We start from the raw sequence: 19,148 nt of genomic DNA on the forward strand, positions 1-19,148 counted from the left end.
CCCTAGTTGCACCCCTCTGTCATTAAATCTGCATTATTTATTCTATGCTTATGTTTTCCCATTTTGATATTGATCATTTGTTTTGTGTCAGGGACTGTCAGTTCAAACACTTGAATTTCAATTGCTTTCATAGGGCTGACAATTCTGTGGACAGGAATGGCTATCAAAATATATGGAAAATATTTAATAAATGGAAGTTAGAGGCTATCAGATCCTGACTAGTTAACTAGTTTGGATTTATTGTTCAGGAAATATATTACTGTGATGCTTTAGCAAAGTCTAAAGGAATATATTTTCAGATATGAAAGGAAAAGCATTGGTAGAGAGAGAACTGTTTCAAAAACTGTAGAGGAGTCTTGCATTTCCCAGGATTAGAATTAAGTCCACTCTGGCCAGGAGTGATGTTGTTCTATGTAGACAATCTGTGTAGAACATAAACGAGACTAAAGGCAAAGGGCTCTAATGGTATTAGGGTTTTTATTTTCTCCAATGTAACAGTATGTTACATTATCTGGAAATTTTATCTGGGACATGATTGAATCTGATTTATATTTTATAGATTTCCTAAAATGCTCTGTAAAACAAGTCAAGGGTGACAAGGATATCAGTACTCTGTGAAACCATCACAGTTGTCATGGAGAAAAGTAGACAAGATTAGCAAAGAAGACATGAAGCAGGACAGACAGAATTTAGTGTTTGTCAGATAGAATTGCCAGCACTTGTTGATGGGAAATACTGAATCAACATTAATGCCCATATCTGTTTCTTTTGTAGACAGTTCTACTAATGTTTTATTCATTTCCATATCAATTTTTTTTCTTTCTTTTTAGTTTTGTTTTTTGAAACGGGGTTTCACTGTGTACCCTTGACTTTCCTGGAACTTGCTTTGTACACCAGGCTGTCCTTGAACTCAGGGATCAGTCTGCCTTTGCCTCCCAAGTGCTGGAATTAAAGGTGTGTGCCACCACACATAATTTTTTATTTAAAATATATATAAAATATATAATATAATATAAAACTATTTTTCTGGGATTTTTTTTCAAAAATAGATTTTTCTCTCATACAATATATCCCAACCACAGTTTGCCCTTCGTCCACTCACTCCTCCCAACTCCCCATCACATCTCCTCTCCCCTGGATTTATTCTCCCTTCATCTTCCTTCAGAGAAGAGCAGACCACCAAGAGACAGCAAACAAACAAGACAAAACAAAACACAGTAAGACAAGGTAGTACCCCTCACACCAAGACTGGACAAGGCAACCCAATAGGAGAAAAAGGTTTCAAAGAGCAGGCCAAAGATTCAAAGACATACCCGCTCCCACTGTTAGGAGTCCCCCCAAAACACCAAGCCATAACATATATGCAGAGGACCTGTTGCAGGCCCATGCAGGCCCTGTGATTTCCATGTCAGTCTCTATAAGCCCATATGAGTCCTACTTTTTTTTTTCTTTAATTTTTGGTTTTTCGAGACAGGGTTTCTCTGTAGCTTTGCGCCTTTCCTGGGACTCACTTGGTAGCCCAGGCTGGCCTCGAACTCACAGAGATCCGCCTGGCTCTGCCTCCCGAGTGCTGGGATTAAAGGCGTGCGCCACCACCGCCCGGCGAGTCCTACTTTTTTGATTCAGTGGGCCATGTTTTCTTGGTGTCCTCCATCCTCTGTGATTCCTATAATTTTTCCTCCCTCCTCTTCTGCTGGATTCCTTGAACTCCATGGGGAGAGATCCAACAGAGTCCTCCAACTTATACTCTTTCAGAATAATGTCTGGCTGTAGGCCTCTGCATTCACTTATATCTGCTGCCTCTCTGATGATGACTGGACAAGGTACCAGTCTATGAGTATAGCAGAATATCATTAGGAATCATCTCATTGACTTTTTTTTTTTTTTTTGCCAGTCATGTTTGATTCTATCCTAGGTCTCTGGGCAGTCCGGCCTCTGGGTCATGACCCTCCAGGAAATGTCAGGGGTAGGTTCCCTCTTGTGGTATGGGTCTCAAACTGAACTAGTCATTGGTTGGCCACCCCCATAATTTCTGCGCTTTTACCCCAGCACATCTTGTAGTCAGGGTGAATTGTAGGTCAAAGGTTATGTGGCTGGTAGGGGTCCCTGTGTGTTTAGTTTCTTAGTTATAGTTATTTTTTTTTTTTTTTTTTTGGTTTTTCGAGACAGGGTTTCTCTGTGTAGCTTTGCGCCTTTCCTGGAACTCACTTTGGAGACCAGGCTGGCCTCGAACTCACAGAGATCCGCCTGGCTCTGCCTCCCGAGTGCTGGGATTAAAGGCGTGCGCCACCACCGCCCGGCTAGTTATAGTTATTTTTTAATAATTAATGTTTCTTTACTAATAACTTTGCTGTCTTCTCTTCACCTTCGTGCTATAATTGTTTAGGCTTTTATATTTCATAGTGGCTGTAGAATTGTGCGCTTCCACCAGCAATGGAGGAGTGTTTCCCTTGCTCCACATCCTCACCAACCTAAGCTCTTGCTTGTGTTATTGAACTTAGGCATTCTGACAGGTGTGAAATGAAATATCAAAGCAGTTATGATTTTCATTTCCCCAATGGCTAAATATGTTGAACATTTCTTTAAGTGTTTTGAGATTGCTCTATTGAAAATCCTGTTTAGATCTGTATCCAAGATTTTAATTGTATTATTTGTTTTTTTAATATCCAGTTCCTTGAGTTCTTTGAACTAATATTTTGAATATTAGCCCTCTATCAGATATGGAGTTGGTAAAAATCTTTTCCTATTCTGTAGGCTGACACATTGTTCCATTGACGGTGCCCTTTGCCTTACAGAAGTTTTTCAGTTTCATGAGGTCCCATTTATTAATTGTTGATCTTAGTGCCTTGTGCTATCAGTGGCTTTCAAGGCTATCCCCACTTTCTCTTCTATCAGGTTCAGTCTGCTTTTTTGTTGAGGTTTTTGATCCAATCGAACTTGAGTTTTGTTCAGGGTGATAGATTTGTGTCTATTTGCATTCTTCTACATGCAGATATCCATGTTGATCAGCACCATTTGTTGAAGATGCTGTCTTTTTGTTTTGTTTTATTTTGTTTTCCCCAGTGTGTATTTCTAGCTTCCTCATCAAAAATCAAGTGTCCATAGGTGTGTAGATTTATGTCTGGGTCTTCAATTCAATTCCATTGATCCACGTTTGTTTTTACACCAATACCATGTGGTTTTTATTACTATAGCTCGGTAGTACAGCTTGAAATCCAGGCTGTACCTCGAGCAGTTCTTTTATTGTGCAGAACTGTGTTAGTTAACCTGGATTTTTGTATTCCATATGAAGTTGAAAATTGTTCTTTCAAGGTCTGTAAAGAATTGTGTTGCAATTTTGATTGGGATTGAATTGAATCTTTAGATTTCTTTTGGTAGAATGGCCATTTATTTTTTATTTTTTATTTTTTTACTATTTTAATCCTACTGATCCATGAGCATAGAAGATCTTTCCACCTTTTCATATCTTCTTGAATTTTTCTTCAGAGGCTTGAAGTTTTTAGCATACAAGTCTTTCACTTGGCTGGTTAGAGTTACCCCAAGATACTTTATTTTGTTTGAGATTATTGGAAAGGTGTTATTTCCCTGATTTCTTTCTTAGTCTGTTTGTCATTTGTATATAGAAGGGCTACTGATTTTTTTTCTTGACTTAATCTTATCCAGTCACTTCACTGTAACTGTTTATTGGCTATAGGAGTCCCCTGGTAGAATTTTTAGGGTCACTTCTATATACTATCATATCTTCTGCAAATAATGACTCTTTGGCTTCTTCCTCTCCAATCTGTATCCCCTTGAGCTCCCTCACTTGTCTCATTGCTCTAGCTAAAACTACTACATTGAATAGACGTGGAAAGTGTGGACGGCCTTGTCTGCTTCCTGATTTTAGTGGAAGTGCTTTAAGTTTCTCTTCATTAAATTTAATGTTGGCTATCAACTTCCTGTATATTGCCTTTATGATATTTCCTTGTGTCCTGTAAGTTTAGGTATAGTGTGTATTTATTTTCATTGCATTCTTGAAAGTCTTTTATTTCTGTTTTTACCCATTTTTCATTCAGTAGAAAGTTGTTCAGTTTCCATGAGTTGGTATGTTTTCTGTTGTTTCTGTTGTTGAAATCCAGCTTAGTCAATGTTGGTCTGATAGAATGCAGGGAGTTATTTTAGTTTTCTTGTATTTGTTGAGCCTTGCTTTGTGACGAGCAAATATGTGGTCAGTTTTGGAAAAGGTTCTATGAAGTTCTGAGAAGAAGGTATATTCTTTTGTGTTTGAGTGAAATATTCTGTAGATATCTGTTAGGTCCATTTGGTTTTGCTCCAGTATTTTCCAGTTAAATTTTTTGGAATTTTTTTTAATGACCTGTCAGTTGAAGTCTTCCCCTAAGGTGGCTTGAAAGAAAATGGCCCCCAAAGTAAGTAGCACTATTAGAAGGTGTGGCTTTGTTGGAGTGGGTATGACCTTGTTGGAGGTAGTTTATCTCTGTGGAGGTGAGCTTTGGGGTCACATATATGCTCAAGCCTCGTCCAGTGAGATAGTTCACCTGTCACCTGATGATCAAGATGTGGGGTGCTCAGCTCCAGCACCATGTGATGATATGACGATGATAATGGACTAAAACGCTGATACTGTAAGTCACCACCTCAATTAAATGTTTTTCTCTATAAGAGTTGACTTGGTCGTGGTGTCTCTTCACAGCAATAGAAACCCTAACTGTGACACCCACTATCAGTGTGTAAAGGTCAGTATGTGATTTAAGCTGTAGTAGCGTTTCATTTACAAAAGTGGGTGCCCTTGTGTTTGGGGCATAGATGTTAAGAATTGACATGTCATCTTGGTAGATTTATTTTTCTTAATCTATTATGATCTCCCTAAGATTGAAAGCACAACTGATTAAAATGTTTGCCTAGAGTTTCTTACACAGAATGTTGCCCAGGGTCAGTTCTAAGTGAGTCAGAGGAAAATTTATCTGTAACATTTTTTTGCGTATATGTTGAGTTCAGATCTAAAATATCCATAAACTAATGGTGCTAACTACCATAAAGGATAAACGGCAATTCTTTGATTAGTAAGGAAGATTACTATTTCATTAAAGAAAACTTCATCATCTAAGAGGAAACAAAGTTACAGATAGTGTTCACTAAATACATAAATAATTGCATTAAGGCAAGAAAAAAAATCCTGTGACCATTCAACTCCAATAAAATAGTGATTCCAGGGACTGGAGAGATGGCTCGGAGGTTAAGAGCACTGACTGCTCTTCCAGAGGTCCTGAGTTCAATTCTTTCCAGTCCCTCTCCTCTTAGAAGTTTTGGGCCTGTGCCATATAAAATTTCTTCTTTTGTTTGACTTTTTTTGAGTTATAGACTCTTTAATGATATGGATTATGTATGGTTTATGTTTTAAGTACTTCTGTATCCTAATATCTAATATATAATATGTCTTTATAGGAATGTCTTCATCACTAAAAGCTGTGGAGTAACTAGAATAGGCATGAAAATATAATGACAATTTTAGTACGTAAGGAATCTGTGAAGTTGAATATAATAGAACTCTTCAAAACTTGTACTGGTATAGTATTATAAATTTGAAGTCACTTGTTCTGTGTTGAAAAGAATAATAGAAAGGCTGTGAGATTCTTAGCTTTTCATATTTTGTGACATGATCTTTTCCCCTGACTTGGTAAGCTGTCTGATAAAAGGGATGTGTCAGAAGTCAAATAACTTCCTTTTATGTTAACTAGAGATTTGGGGAGGTTTTTTAAAAGCTTTTAACCTACACAATAAATTGTCATAACTCTCCATGTTTCCTTATTGACCTTTGTCATGCTAGCTATTCCTGGTATGTGATTTGAAGCTCAGAGCAGCACATACATTACTAGCACTGATGGGTCTGTACTCTTGCAGCATTAGGTGACACAGGACATGTGAATGCATGAGAGACAGTAACTGCACCAAGCATGTATTCAGCAGTGTTAAAAAATAAAACAGCAAATGAGGCAAAGGGAGATACTGACTTGGGTGCAGAAGAATTTGCAGGAGCAAATAGCATATCAGGACAAAAGATACATTTTCAGCATCTTTTGCGGGATGATTTCAAGTAGCACTCAAAATGTACTGTCAGTCTTCCTCCATCAGAGTCTCAGAGAGTCTGTGAAATAGACAAGTTATTGAATCTTACATTCAAAATTACTAGTTCACATGCCTCCCTCTTTTAAAGCCCATTTCTAATGAAGTATCATTAGCAAGTGAGACTTGTGCTTCTAGAGACAGACAGTCACCTGAGTCTTCTCTCTATTCCACCATTCTACAATGTAATGTGAATGTTTCCTGTATGCTAGGTAGTGTTCTGGGTGGGATTTCTCAGAAAGCAAAGTAGGAATGAACCTCTTTCATTCTTAAGGGAAAGAGAGAGGCAGCAAAATCACTAAATACGTAGAACTCTAAAAGTTGTAAGTACTGTGGAAAAATGAACAGAGCAGGACAAGACAGGGAAAATGGTACTAGCAGAAGTGAGGGTGGTAGGCATGTACACAAATGTTTACATACACACCCATGTCTGCATCATTGAAAATAGTGTGGTCTGAACATACCTCCCCAGGTATGTGATTTTGCTGCCTGTACACATAGTGTATCCTGATTATCGTTTCTCCTCACAGATCCTCTTCACCTCCCCTTCCATCCCGATCCACTCACTCCCTTTCTGTCTCTCATTAGAAAATAACACGCTTCTAAGCAATAATAATCTTAGGTGTGTGTTTTGCCTGCACATGTGTATATACACCATGTATGTGCCTATTGCCCATCAAGTTCAGAAGAGGTCGAAAGATCCCCTGGAACTGGAAATGCTTTTGTCTGTGAACCATGTGGGTGCTGGAAACCCAGGTCCTCTGTAAGGGACCTCTGCAAGGGTCCTCTGCAATGGTTAAGTGAACTTAACCATTGAGCCATCTCTTTAGCCCCAAGATTTTAATATGTTTTTCTCTTTTTTTCCATTTATTGAAAATAGATTCTTTTAACATATAGTGTATCCTGATTATAGTTTCTCTTCACAGATCCTCTCCACCTCCCCTCCCATCCCTATCCACTCACTCCCTTTCTGTCTCTCATTAGAAAATAACAAGCTTCTAAGCAATAATAATAAAATACAAAAAAAGTAAAATATTGTCAAGTCAAAGGAAACTCTACTTCTCCACATTCTGGCACCCATTTCCTTCTATCAGAGGAGCTGTCAGAAGGCTATCTGTGGTGCCTGTGAGCACACCAAAGCACATGCTAGCCTCAGGTTTTCTCAATATCACAAGTTCCTGTGCCTCTTCTTAGTTCATCTCACCTGACTCCTACCCTAAACTTCTCCAGCTCATGGGCTTCCCTTCCCCCAGTTCCCTTATAACCCTGGTATTTTGGCTATGCTCACTGCCTTTTTTGTCTTCTTCTCTTGTTCCCCCTCTCTCTTACCCCTTTCTCTAATTTGCCCCCCCCCCCCCCGTGTCAACCTCTCTTGCTCCCCCCTCCCTCCATTCTCTCTTTCCTCTCATGGCCCAGTCCAGTCTGGGGGCCATGTTCAGTTTACTATTTTCTGTCTGCTCTGGACTCTTCCCAATGTCTCTGGCTGTACTCATATTCACAGTAAAAACCTTCCTCTCAATTGTACCTTGGAGTGGTTATGTTCTCAGTTTGTAAAAATATAATAACGTAAAACAAAAATTCTCACAGCGAAGTTGGACAACACAAACCAACAGAAGGAAAAGATTCCAAGAGAAGGAACAAGAAGCAGAGACCCTCTCATTTGCATGTTCAGGAATCCCAGTAAAAAACATTAAACTGGAAGTCATAATGCATATGCAAAGGACCTGGTGCAGACCCACGCAAACCCTGTGCATGTTGCTTCAGCCTCTGTGAGTTCATGTGAGCTTTGATCATGTTAACTTAGTAGGCCTTGTTTCCTTTGTCCTCCAGCCCCTCTAGCTCTTATACTCCTTCTACTTCCTCTTCTGTGGAGTTCCCTGAGCTCTGAGGGAAGGTATTTGATAGAGACATCCTATTTAGGGCTGAGTGTTCTAAGGTCTCTCACTCACTACATATTGTCTGGCTGTGGTTCTCTGTATTTGTTTCCATCTGCTGCAGCAGGAAGCTTCTCTGATGATGGCTGAGCAAGGCACTGATCTATGAGTATAGCAGAATGTCAATGGAAGTCATTTTATTACTTTTTTTTTTTTTTTTGGATCAGTAGTAATTGGTTTTACCCTAGGTCCCTGGGCTATCTAGTCTCAGGTTCTTTGTCAATCAAGCAGTGTTGGGTATAGAACCAGTCTTGTAGAGTGGGCCTTAAGTCAAATCAGATATTGGTTAGTTACTACTACAAGCTTTGTGCCAGCATTACACTAGCATATCAACCAATGTTGATCCAAGAGTTTGTGCTGTGAGATGCAGATATATGTAGAATAAGTAGGAATTCAGCTGACAGTGGCAAAAGCTATTACCTGGAAAAGTCAAGAACTCAAGGAGTCTTGGTGATAATGGCTTTTGAATATATTAGCTGTGTCCTGCAATGAATTTCTTGTGTGCTATTGCAGCTTTCCCATTTGATTCTTTTCCCAAGAACTTCTAACAGTGTGGCTGATAATTCACTGGGCACAGTTTCCCCTATACACTTTCGGGTATTTGGATAACATGCCCAGGCTTTTGCTCCCCTTTTTTAGCATTATACTCAGAAGTCAGCCTTTCTGTAATTATTTCCATTAGCAAGTATCTGGCGAGGGCCATCTTTGGATAAAAGCATTATCTGAGATACTTCTCAAGTATCCAAGGACAGACTGCAGATAGATAAGTATTCAGACCATCTGCTAGTTTCCTGAAATAAGGTAAATATTCATACTGAGACAACCTCCAAGGCCAGGTGGATATTAGGTACAAAACTTTGTTTCTTGTGCAAATTAAGCTTAAACCCTCCTTTCTTCCATAGCCCAAGTGGTATCCCTAGTTCTGAAAGATTCCCCTTTTAACAATTAACTCAGAACAAAAGGGCTTTTATATACCAGGTGCATCAAGCTGTGACACAGGCTACCTAGCTACCAAGTACACTTCCCCTACCCTGTCAGAAAACAGCACAGTTAAGATAAGCTGAGACAGATATGGCACCAAAAGAAAAAAAAAAGGGCAGTTTTATTTTACTCATGACTTATAGACTTCTAACATTTTACCTAACCACTTCTAAGAATATAGTTTGAGTACATAAATTCCCTTTTTAGATCTCTTAACCAATTTTAGCCTTTAGTTGACCCCACCTTCTTTAATCACTCCCCTTTTGGGTTGTAAATGAAGCTAAGGATTACTGCTCTTTGTGTGGATCTTATCACCTCTCTTTATGACCCTGAAAACCTCACATTGCATTGTTAAAGTATTATTGCTTGCACACACACACACACACACACACACACACACACACACACACACACACACGTATATCGGTACCCCCACAGCACTGGTAGAATAAAGTGATTGGACTAAAAAGCATGGTGTGCTTAGATTCATTCGACATCCCTCAGATTAATTCTTTGCTGCTGGTAGTGTCTCTTCTGGAACTCTGGGAGAATTCCCCTCAGGTAGCTGGGGAGAACTCAATAAGTTTGTGGCTGGGGTAGTGTTTTCATTTCTCTTCACAAAACCAGCTTTTACTTATTTACTAAGGACTTTAGATTCATTTGAAACACTATTTTTCTCCATCTCCCAGGGCCTTAGTTTTGCTAGATTAGTCATCTTGGTGTTTGAGAGGTACCTGTAAAGGGGTTTAGCAGGAGGTAAAAGTTTGAAGTGTGGTAGTTTTCTTCCAGGGCAAAGGCATTTGGATGTGTAGATCTGCTTTGGGGCTTTAGTGTCTGCAGCCTGGATTCAGAATCAGGATGGCCATATGAGCACCAAAGAACCACACCTTTGCCTCCTCCTTGACCTGCTGTCTTAGTCACTGTTCTACTGCTGTGAAGAGACACCATGACCATGGCAACTCTTATTAAAGAAAGCATTTAACTGGGGCTGACTTACAGGTCCAGATGTTTAGTCCATTATTGTCATGGTGGGGAGCATGGCAGCATGCAGACAGGCACTAGAGTAGTAGCTGAGAGCTAAATCCTGATCTGTAGGCAGAGAGAGAGAAAGTGAGCCTGGCATAGGCTCTTGAAACCTCAGAACCCACCCCAAGCAACACACTTTCTCCAACTAGGCCACTGGGAATCTTTCTAATCCTATCAAAGAGTTCCATACCCTGCTGACTAAGCATTCAACTGTATGAGCCTGTGGATGCCATTCTTATTCAGACCACCATACTTGATAAATAACTGCACTAGTAACTGCTATCCCTAGCACAAAGAGTTTTTATATGATTTTTCTCCCAAATCAAATGCTATATTTTAAATATTAAAATCATAAAATATAATTATTGACAGCCTTATAATTTTGATAGATGGATTGCAATATTGCAATTAAATATTTCTGTACTGTGTAGACACGAGATGCAATGGAATGCTGATAATGACTTGTTTTTGGATTTTTCGATTTGCTCTGGAAATCCCCCAAGTGGGAAGTTCAGTAGCATGCATGTTCCTCCAGAGCTGCTCAGCTTGACAGGTAGGGTAGTCTGGGGATCTGACCAGAACAATACTTTCAAAAACAAAAAAAGGTTTGGAAAAAAGTTTGCCAGGGTGTCTAATTTCTAAAATGTATTACACTTTCAACTAATTGTGTGTTATATTTTGAAACTCAATTTATTTCTGAATTATTTTATTTTATTTTTTAGATTATAATGTAATTCCATCATTTTCCCTTTCTTTCCCTCCCTCCAAACCTTCCCAAATACTCACCTTGTTCTTTTATAAATTTATGACCTCTTTTTTTCATGCTGGATTTTCGTGAATTATACGACATGCTGAAGTGACTTTAAAGCAGTGATTTCTTTAAACCAGTTTCCTATAAAACAATTGTGCAAAGATTTAAAAAGTGTAGACAGTATCAAAAGAAGGCCAGGACACTCTGCTGCTGCTTAAGACTGTTTATCTCATAACCTGCCTCACTATCTCATGACACGCCATGAGAGTTAACAAAATCTGGTTCTTGTTGTTACTGTGAATTTAGGATAGCAATTGTTCATGTTTTTCATGGTCTCCCTTGTCCTGAGAACTGTGTAGTGCTTCTCTCAGCTTGTGAGCATGGGTGGGTGTGCCTGTTGGTGTGTGTGCAGGCCAGAGGTCAACTTCGGATATTGTTCCTCAGAAATCAACTTCCTTTGATCATGTTGTTGTTGTCATTGTTAGTGGTGGTGATGTGGGTGCAGGTTTTTGTTTTCTTTTTCTCTTTCGTTTTTCGAGACAGGGTTTCTCTGTGTAGCCTTGGCTGTCCTGGAACTCACTCTGTAGACCAGGCTGGTCTCAAACTCAGAGAGATCCACCTGCCTCTGCCTCGGGAGTGCTGGCATGTGAATTTTTAAAAACACTTTTCTCATCAAGCTGTCTCCTTAGCCCATGTCAATTTAGCACTTTATAATTTATTTTTTAAAAACCATACAGTTCAGAGTGCCATCTTAAAACAGACTTTCAAATTGTATTACAAGTATACTCATTCCTTATTTCATGCTGTGTCTGTCACTACTGTTGACAGTGTTACTTGTCATTCATTACTCACAGTGAAAAATAAACCAAAACAAACCAAAAGCAGTTCTTTCAAAACTGTCTTCCAGTTATCTGAAAATATGTGTTTGCTAAATGATATAGTCAGTGTAACTCAATGGATTATGGCTCATCTTTTCAACAGAAATCAGTTCTTTTTCTTTTCTTTAAGTTCATAATTGTATGTGGTAGTACCTAAAACTGTTCCTACTTTTGCATACTGTGAACGTGCAGAAATAGCAGAGTGGGGAGACCAGGAACCACATCAAGTCAGGAAGAAGGAAGAGCTACTATAGAAATACACATTAATAAAGGAGTTCCGGCAGCTGTCACGTTAAGCATTCCTCTCCGTTAATACCACTTTCCATCTACACCTACTGTCAATACCTGTACATCGGGATTTGTAATACGTATGTGTGTGTGAGAACATCCACTCTCTCTGTGTACTTTGAGAAGTGTCCTGTACGTCGGGATCTGTAACGTATGTGTGTGTGAGAACATCCACTCTCTCTGTGTACTTTGAAAAGTGTCCTGTACATCGGGATCTGTAACGTATGTGTGTGAGAACATCCACTCTCTCTGTGTACTTTGAGAAGTGTCCGATTGTTGCTGGCAGGATGTTTGCAAAGTCAGTGATAGCACATGACATTTTAGCAAGTGATTAATTTCGGTGGCTCAACTCACTAGTTTAGTTATATAAACTAGTTACTCATGCTCAGAAGTTCACAATCCCTAGATAGTTTTGGGAGTCTCTTTTCTGACTCAAACTATTCCATTCATTTAATCAAATAAATGGATTCTGTCCCATAAACAAAAAGGAAAACCTTTTAAAAAGTCTTATACTTTTAATCTTTTAGAACAAATTAAGTCCTTTAAAAGGATGCCTTAGTGGGTTCTCCTTGCCAGTAATGTATTGCGTTAAATTTATCATTTTCCTTTAACCCTATACTTTAAAGGATGATTCTTAGTCCGTGGAATTAGATCACTTTAATTTGATTTATATTGTTGTGTTAAAACATGTGCAAGTGAAATTTTAAATGTGTCTTTAACTGTCTTATTTTCAAATTAATCACTTATTGTATACAGTGAAGACACCAACATCATATTACTGACTTTGATCCCAAGATAAAATATTGATTCTATATATAGATGTAATTATTTAGCTTTAAATCCAAGTGAAAATGTATGACCTTTAACACTTTTGATTATTTTTATCCCTTTAGCTGCATTCCATTTAAACTGTGTGTCTGGGTCCATTTGCGTAGCTCAGTAGCAGAACAAGACACTTTGTGTTTCCAACTAGCAGCAAACTTAGGCAATAATTATAACTGTATGCCAAGCATTTTTGCAATACCCTGGTGTTGAAGATGCATACATGGGCAACACAATAGCCTGTTTCTCAAGAAACTCACAGTTGATTAAGATTGGAAACACACTGCTAATATGGATAAAAACTTTATTACTTAGCATTTTTCCTGAGTATTATGTTAATTAGCTCTCTCAAAACTTAGTAAGGTTTAATTGTTGGAAAAACAGACTTGGTAAGAAGTAGCCAAAGATTATAAAGCTGGTTATACAGCAGAATTCCGATGCTGGCTTTCACATGCCTGCTCTGTACATCTACACCACAGGAAACCTTCTACCTGCTATACTTACGAATGCATAAAATGGGTAATCTTTGGTCTCTGTTTTCATGGGATTAGAAGATGTTAAGAGTAACCCAAGATATACAAAAGCCAAGACTGCTGTTTTAGGCTGTGTCTGTTTAGACCTGTTATCACACACTTCTGATTTAAAAAGAAAGAGATTGTATGATAGTAAAGAAAATGACCACACTTCATTTTGAACATCATGTAATTTATTTGCTGTTGTTCCTTAATTTTCTCTATAAAAGGTTGTTTTGAAAGTTGTATATTATAGCTGGGAAAAATCTACAGTATTATTGTGAAGTGTTACCTGAAGAATACTGTATTGCTCTGTGCAACTCCTCTCAATGAATTTCCTATTTTATCTCTACAAATAGAATAACTGTATACTCTGTGAGATTTTTTTTTAAGTCAGGCTACTTAATTTTAATTCTATTAAAATTTAAATTTCTCTGGGTGATGGTGGTAGTGGTGGTACATGCCTTTAATCCCAGCACTCAAGAGGCAGGTAGATCTCTATGCGTTCAAGACCAGACTGGTCTACAGAGTGAGATCCAGGACATCCAGGGCTACACAGAGAAGCCCTGTCTGAAAAAACAAAACAAACAAACAAATTTAAATTTCTAGAATTAAAATCATATTGAGGATTAACTTCAGAATGAATATTAAAACCCAGTGTTATCATTTACATCTTCAAAAAAGCATCTAAAATATTTCATGATATACCCTTGCATGAAAGATACAGGGGAGCCTTAGAGACCCTTCACTGCCTTATTTGCACAACAAACTATAAATAAACAGGCAGAATTAAACAAATGGCAGCAATGCATATGTATTTAATTATGTTACTGATATCCCCCACACTGGTCATGTGTAAACATCTGCAGTGTTTTTCAATACTGTCAATACTTGAAGGGCTCTATATACTTACTGCCCTCACTTGAACAGATGTGCCTTGTCCAGGGAAACTGCTCTTGAAAAGGATATTCAGGGGCCTGTGGAGGTTCTATGCACTTCTTACTCCAGTCTCCTCTTCAAGAACACTGAGAACTATTATTTAAAGGGACCTTGAACAAGCCATAGCAATATGTGTTTTCCTTGCTATTTAAACTAATAATCCTAAGTCTGATCCTTCAACCAACAATTACATGGCATGGCATGAAAATTGTATTTATTTTACTATTGAATGCTTGGAATTTCTTGGTACTCAGTTATCTTTAAGGGCATCATAGTTTAGGCAAGGAATATTTTTTGGTGAACATTGATGTTATCAGGGTGATATTGGGATACTGACTGGACTGCAAGCTCCTATCTACTGCTGCACTTGATCTAGTACAGTGAGAGTCTGTGCTAAGCACATGGGGCTGAACTGATAAATGGCTGGTCACCAAGAGTCTACTCTTTGCACTGTTTGAAAATGTTCTCGTGTGTGTGTGTGTGTGTGTGTGTGTGTGTGTGTGTGTGTGTGTGTGTGTGTGTACAGCACATATATGCATATTTCTGTGGCAAAATGTGCTGTTAGTATTTTTATGAGTAACATTTAAAAATTTATGTTTGAGATTGTAATATAATTACATTCCTCCCTTCCCTTTTCTCCTTCCAAATCCTCCTATATACCTTTACCCACTCTCCCTCAAATTCATGGCCTCTTTTTTCACTGTTACTGCATGCACATATGTATATCTCTCCTAAATATAACAGGCTCGGTCTTTATAATGTTACTTGTATGAATGTTTCTTAGTTAGGGTTTCTATTGCTGTGAAGAGACACCATGAGCACAGCAACTTTTATAAAGGAAAACATTTCAGTGCAACTGGCTTACAGTTTCAGAGGTTTAGTCTGTTATCATCCTGGTGGCATGCAGGCAGGGGTAGTGCTGAAGAGGTAACTGAGAGTTCTACATCTTGATTCACAGGCAACAGGATGTGAACTATGTCCCACACTGGGTATAGATTGAGCATATGAGACCTCAAAGCACACTCCCACAGTGACACACCTCCTCCAACAACTCCATACCTATTCAACAAGGCTACACCTACTAATAGTGCCACTCTCTATAGGCCAAGCATTCAAACTCACGAAGCTATGGGGGAGGGCATACCTATTCAAACCACCACCACAGAATGTTTTCAGGGTTGACCTTTCGGCACTGAACAAACAGTTGGTGTGCTCATCCCTTGAGAAGACCACCTTTCCTACTCCCAGCTTTACTCAGTTGCCTATAGTTCTTTGTGTATAATTGGGACTTGTTGAGCTTTTCCCCATCTGCTATGACATATCCATTGTTGTCATTTTTGTTGAGCTCGTGTTTGGGCAGTCATGTCGGTGACACTTTATGGGTGTGGCTTCTGATATTACTACGAAACACAGTCTCACAGTAAACTCATTGATCCTCTGGCTCTTAAATCTTTATGCCCCCATCTTCTGCAACATTCTGTGAGCCTTAGGTGTGGGACTTGTTTTGTAGATGTAGCTGTTGGGACTGGTCTCCACAACTCTTCATTTTGTTTGGTTATAGTTTTCTGTAGTGGTCTCCATCTGTTGCAAAAGAGAAGTTTCCTTAATGAGGGGTGAGAACTATGCCTATCTATGGGTGTAAGGACAAATGTTTGTAGAGATTGTTAGAATTATGCTGCTTTAGTAAATTAGTTGTTGTAGATTCTCCTCCAATAACTGTGAGCATGAGCACTGGTAGTTACCTAGGTTTCCAGTGCTAGGCATGGTTTCTCTCCTGTTGAGTGGGTCTTAACAGTTAGAGAGCTGTTGTTTACATGGTATGCGTGCCAGTAGTGCCCCCTTATTGTGCCCTTCTGGTTGTTGATGTGGTTCACAGGCGTCATAGCTAGGCAGGACTGTTGGTTGCCTCTCTCCTTTGGAAGCTTGCATGGTGGCCTCTGACACTGTTAGAGCTAGTCCTCAGGGAAGAGGCATTCAAGTCAGTTCCAGCACAGGGGTTTCTTGGCCCTGTGTCTGAAGTGCATGGTGTCTTCAGCAGTAGGGACTTACCTTCCACCTTTGGGGGCCACGAAAGGCAATTTTTTTATTAATTTAAAATTCTTTTTTCATTTTACATACCAACCCCAGTTCCCTCTCCCTCTCCTTCTTCCATCCTCCCCACCCCCCATCCACTCCTCAGAGGGGGTAAGGCCTCTCTTGGGGAGTCAACAAAGTCTGGCATACCAAGTCAAGGCAGGACTAAGCCCCTCCCCCCTGCATCAAGACTGATCAAGGTATCTAATGGGCTGTATGTTTTAGAAGTCTCTTGCACAGCCCTGGCCATCCACTCAAAAGATGCTTCTCACGACTGTTACTGTGGTTTTTGTTAAATGGTCTTTGACTCTTGGAGGAAACATTGTCAGCCCAAATGAGAAAAGTTCATTAAAATTATGTATGTATATCTATACACACAATTACATGTATATGGTTTTCTTTTAAGTAAATTGTTAATAGTATGATTCCTGTGACTGTTGTAGACATCCTTATTTTTATTTTATCCATTTCCCCCATTTTTCTGTATTTATAAGTAATTTTTATTGTTGTAAAGCCTATGAAAAAATTAACATTTGAAACTTTTACATTTCAGTTTATTGATGGCCGACTGGCAAAGCTTAATGCAGGAAGGGGGTTCTCTGATATATTCGAAGAAGAGATCACTGCGGGGGGCTTCTCTGGAGGTAAGGACAGTTTTGAGTGTGGTCATCCTATTTTGAGACAACATCTGATTTTTATGCCTGTTTTTGAGTATGGTTATCCATTTTCTAGACATGTCTGATTTTGTGCCTGTTTTTGAGTATGAGTATTCATTTTCTAGACATGTCTGATTTTTGTGCCTGGCTCTGATACCTGTATTTTTATAAACAATCATTTTCTCCTAAACACACAATGTCTTATGTACAATTTACATCTGATATGAACTGTGCTATGGGTTTATTTTCATGATCAAGGCAAGAAGGTAATCCCATCATTTGGTAGTTATTTGGCTCCAATAACCTCTTAGTATTATTGGAAATAAACAACAGAATTCCACTTAATTTATATCCTTTACCCTTTCCCACCAAATAGTGGTTTCTTCTAGAAAGTGGTGAGTGACGTCTATGATTGAGTCTGAATTTGGAACTGAGACTCTGGTTAAAGTAGTGTACTGCAGTGTGGTGCAGCAGAAAGTGCTGGAATTCCTCGTGCATACTTCCTGTTTCAGGGGGTGTTATGTGGGAATCTTTACAATTTTTGCAGACTACTGTAGTATTAGCAAAGTTTTAACTTTACCATTCCAAAAATAGAATGCCCTGCAAATGTAAATATCCAGGCAAAGAATGATTCATGAGTTGACACGTTGTCGGCAGATGTTGTTCTATACAGTCCTGGCATGCAGAGAATTTTCCATGAGTCCTCCAGTGTTTCAGTGGTGCTTTGAAGCAAGATTGCTGAGCACACTGCTCTGTATTTGTGAGACCCAAGTGAACAACATATCTTCTCTCTCTGTGCTGGTGTGTTATTTTGACCTTTTTGTTGGTTTGCTTCCATAGTCAGGTTTTTAGTCTATGTTTGAATAAATAGTTACTAGAATTGAGAAGATAAAAAGTAATAAGTACATGTCTTCAAGTTTCACACCTTGACTTTACCCTAAAATGATACTCATTGCCAGCCATAAAGCATAGAAATAAGCGGATGAAGAGAATTTGCTCATCACAAGACAGCAGATGAGCTTGGCGGCCGTAGGTCTTCCCCCTGGCGGAAGTCCAGCACCTCACGGATTCACTGGTCTTGGGAAAGTTAGTTTGTCTGACTCAGCAAGAGAGCTAAATGTGGGTTCCTTCAGCTCCCTCTCCTCAGCTCACGGGCAGAAATTTAGCTTCAATGGAACTTTTGTGTTAAAATGACGCTTTTTCACTTTTCAACTCAGACAAGCAAAATATTGTCAGCTTATGGACAAATTGCTTGAGGCATCTACTCAGTATTTACATAACTGCTGTCTCATTATCTTTATGACCCGTGGGGCTGGTAGCTTTTGTAGAATTGAAGATGACATCTTGTGACAGTAATGGGGTAGAGCTGTGATCCTTTTGTACGCTTAAATTCTGTAGTAATAACTGCTAGTCCAGAAACTGAAGAAATAAAGGAGTATTAAAGGCTGCCACTAGTAGATAAGGATAACTAATTCATTTTATTTTTATTATTTCTTAACTAAGATCTGTAGTTCTTAAAAGAAGAACAAGAGGATATGATCTTGGTCAGCATCTGACTTAGTGATCTACTTAATTCTATTTAATTTAATGGTTTTTATTATAATTAAAATGATTTCCAGCTCCCATGTTCTAATCTGAGGGAGCAAATGCTTATCCAAGAGGAAAATTCATTTCCATAGTTATTAATTTGAATGAACAAGAAAGCATTTTTAAAAATTATGCCAGTCAGGTGTTATTTATATTTTAAATTATCTTAAAATACATAGATATTGTTCTTAGAAAAAAATAATACTTGATTCATTAGGATTTGAAATAGAAAAGATAAACAATAGGAGTTAGTCATTTTTTTTCTTTTTATTTGGTGTTATTTAGCAAAGACATTGTATCCCTTTATAAGGCAACTCTATTTAAACTTTTATGTTTAAATATGTTTTACGTATCTTCTATGATACGGTTCCCTGTAGCATTCCCAGAAGTCTTCAGTGTTAGTTGCCCCTCCCCATGCTCCTCCTCTCCTGCTCTCCAGTTCATCCCCCACTTAACCCTTCCCACTCCATCATTCCCTTTTCCTTCTTCTTACTATCTGTGTTCTACCCAGCTCCTGTACCGTGACATCCACCCATCCAGCCCTTACTGCTTTCCTGACTTGTATTCTTTCCACAGCCCCG

The 19,148-nt window shown here is 38.8% G+C and overlaps 1 protein-coding gene across 4 annotated transcripts in view; it reads left to right on the plus strand.

Moving 5' to 3' along the window:
- Dennd1b (DENN domain containing 1B) overlaps positions 1 to 19,148 on the plus strand; it is a 221,059-nt gene that overhangs the window by 168,518 nt on the left and 33,393 nt on the right. For all 4 annotated transcript variants that reach the window (XM_052737096.1, XM_052737092.1, XM_052737095.1 and 1 more), the window contains one exon: positions 16,878 to 16,968. In XM_052737096.1, the coding sequence (XP_052593056.1) occupies positions 16,878 to 16,968 (91 nt within the window). The remainder of the gene's footprint in view (positions 1 to 16,877; positions 16,969 to 19,148) is intronic.

This window comes from Peromyscus californicus, unplaced genomic scaffold (genome assembly GCF_007827085.1).
Source record: "Peromyscus californicus insignis strain IS unplaced genomic scaffold, ASM782708v3 Scaffold_14__1_contigs__length_90479793_seg_2, whole genome shotgun sequence".
NCBI classification, from domain to species: Eukaryota; Metazoa; Chordata; class Mammalia; order Rodentia; family Cricetidae; genus Peromyscus; species Peromyscus californicus.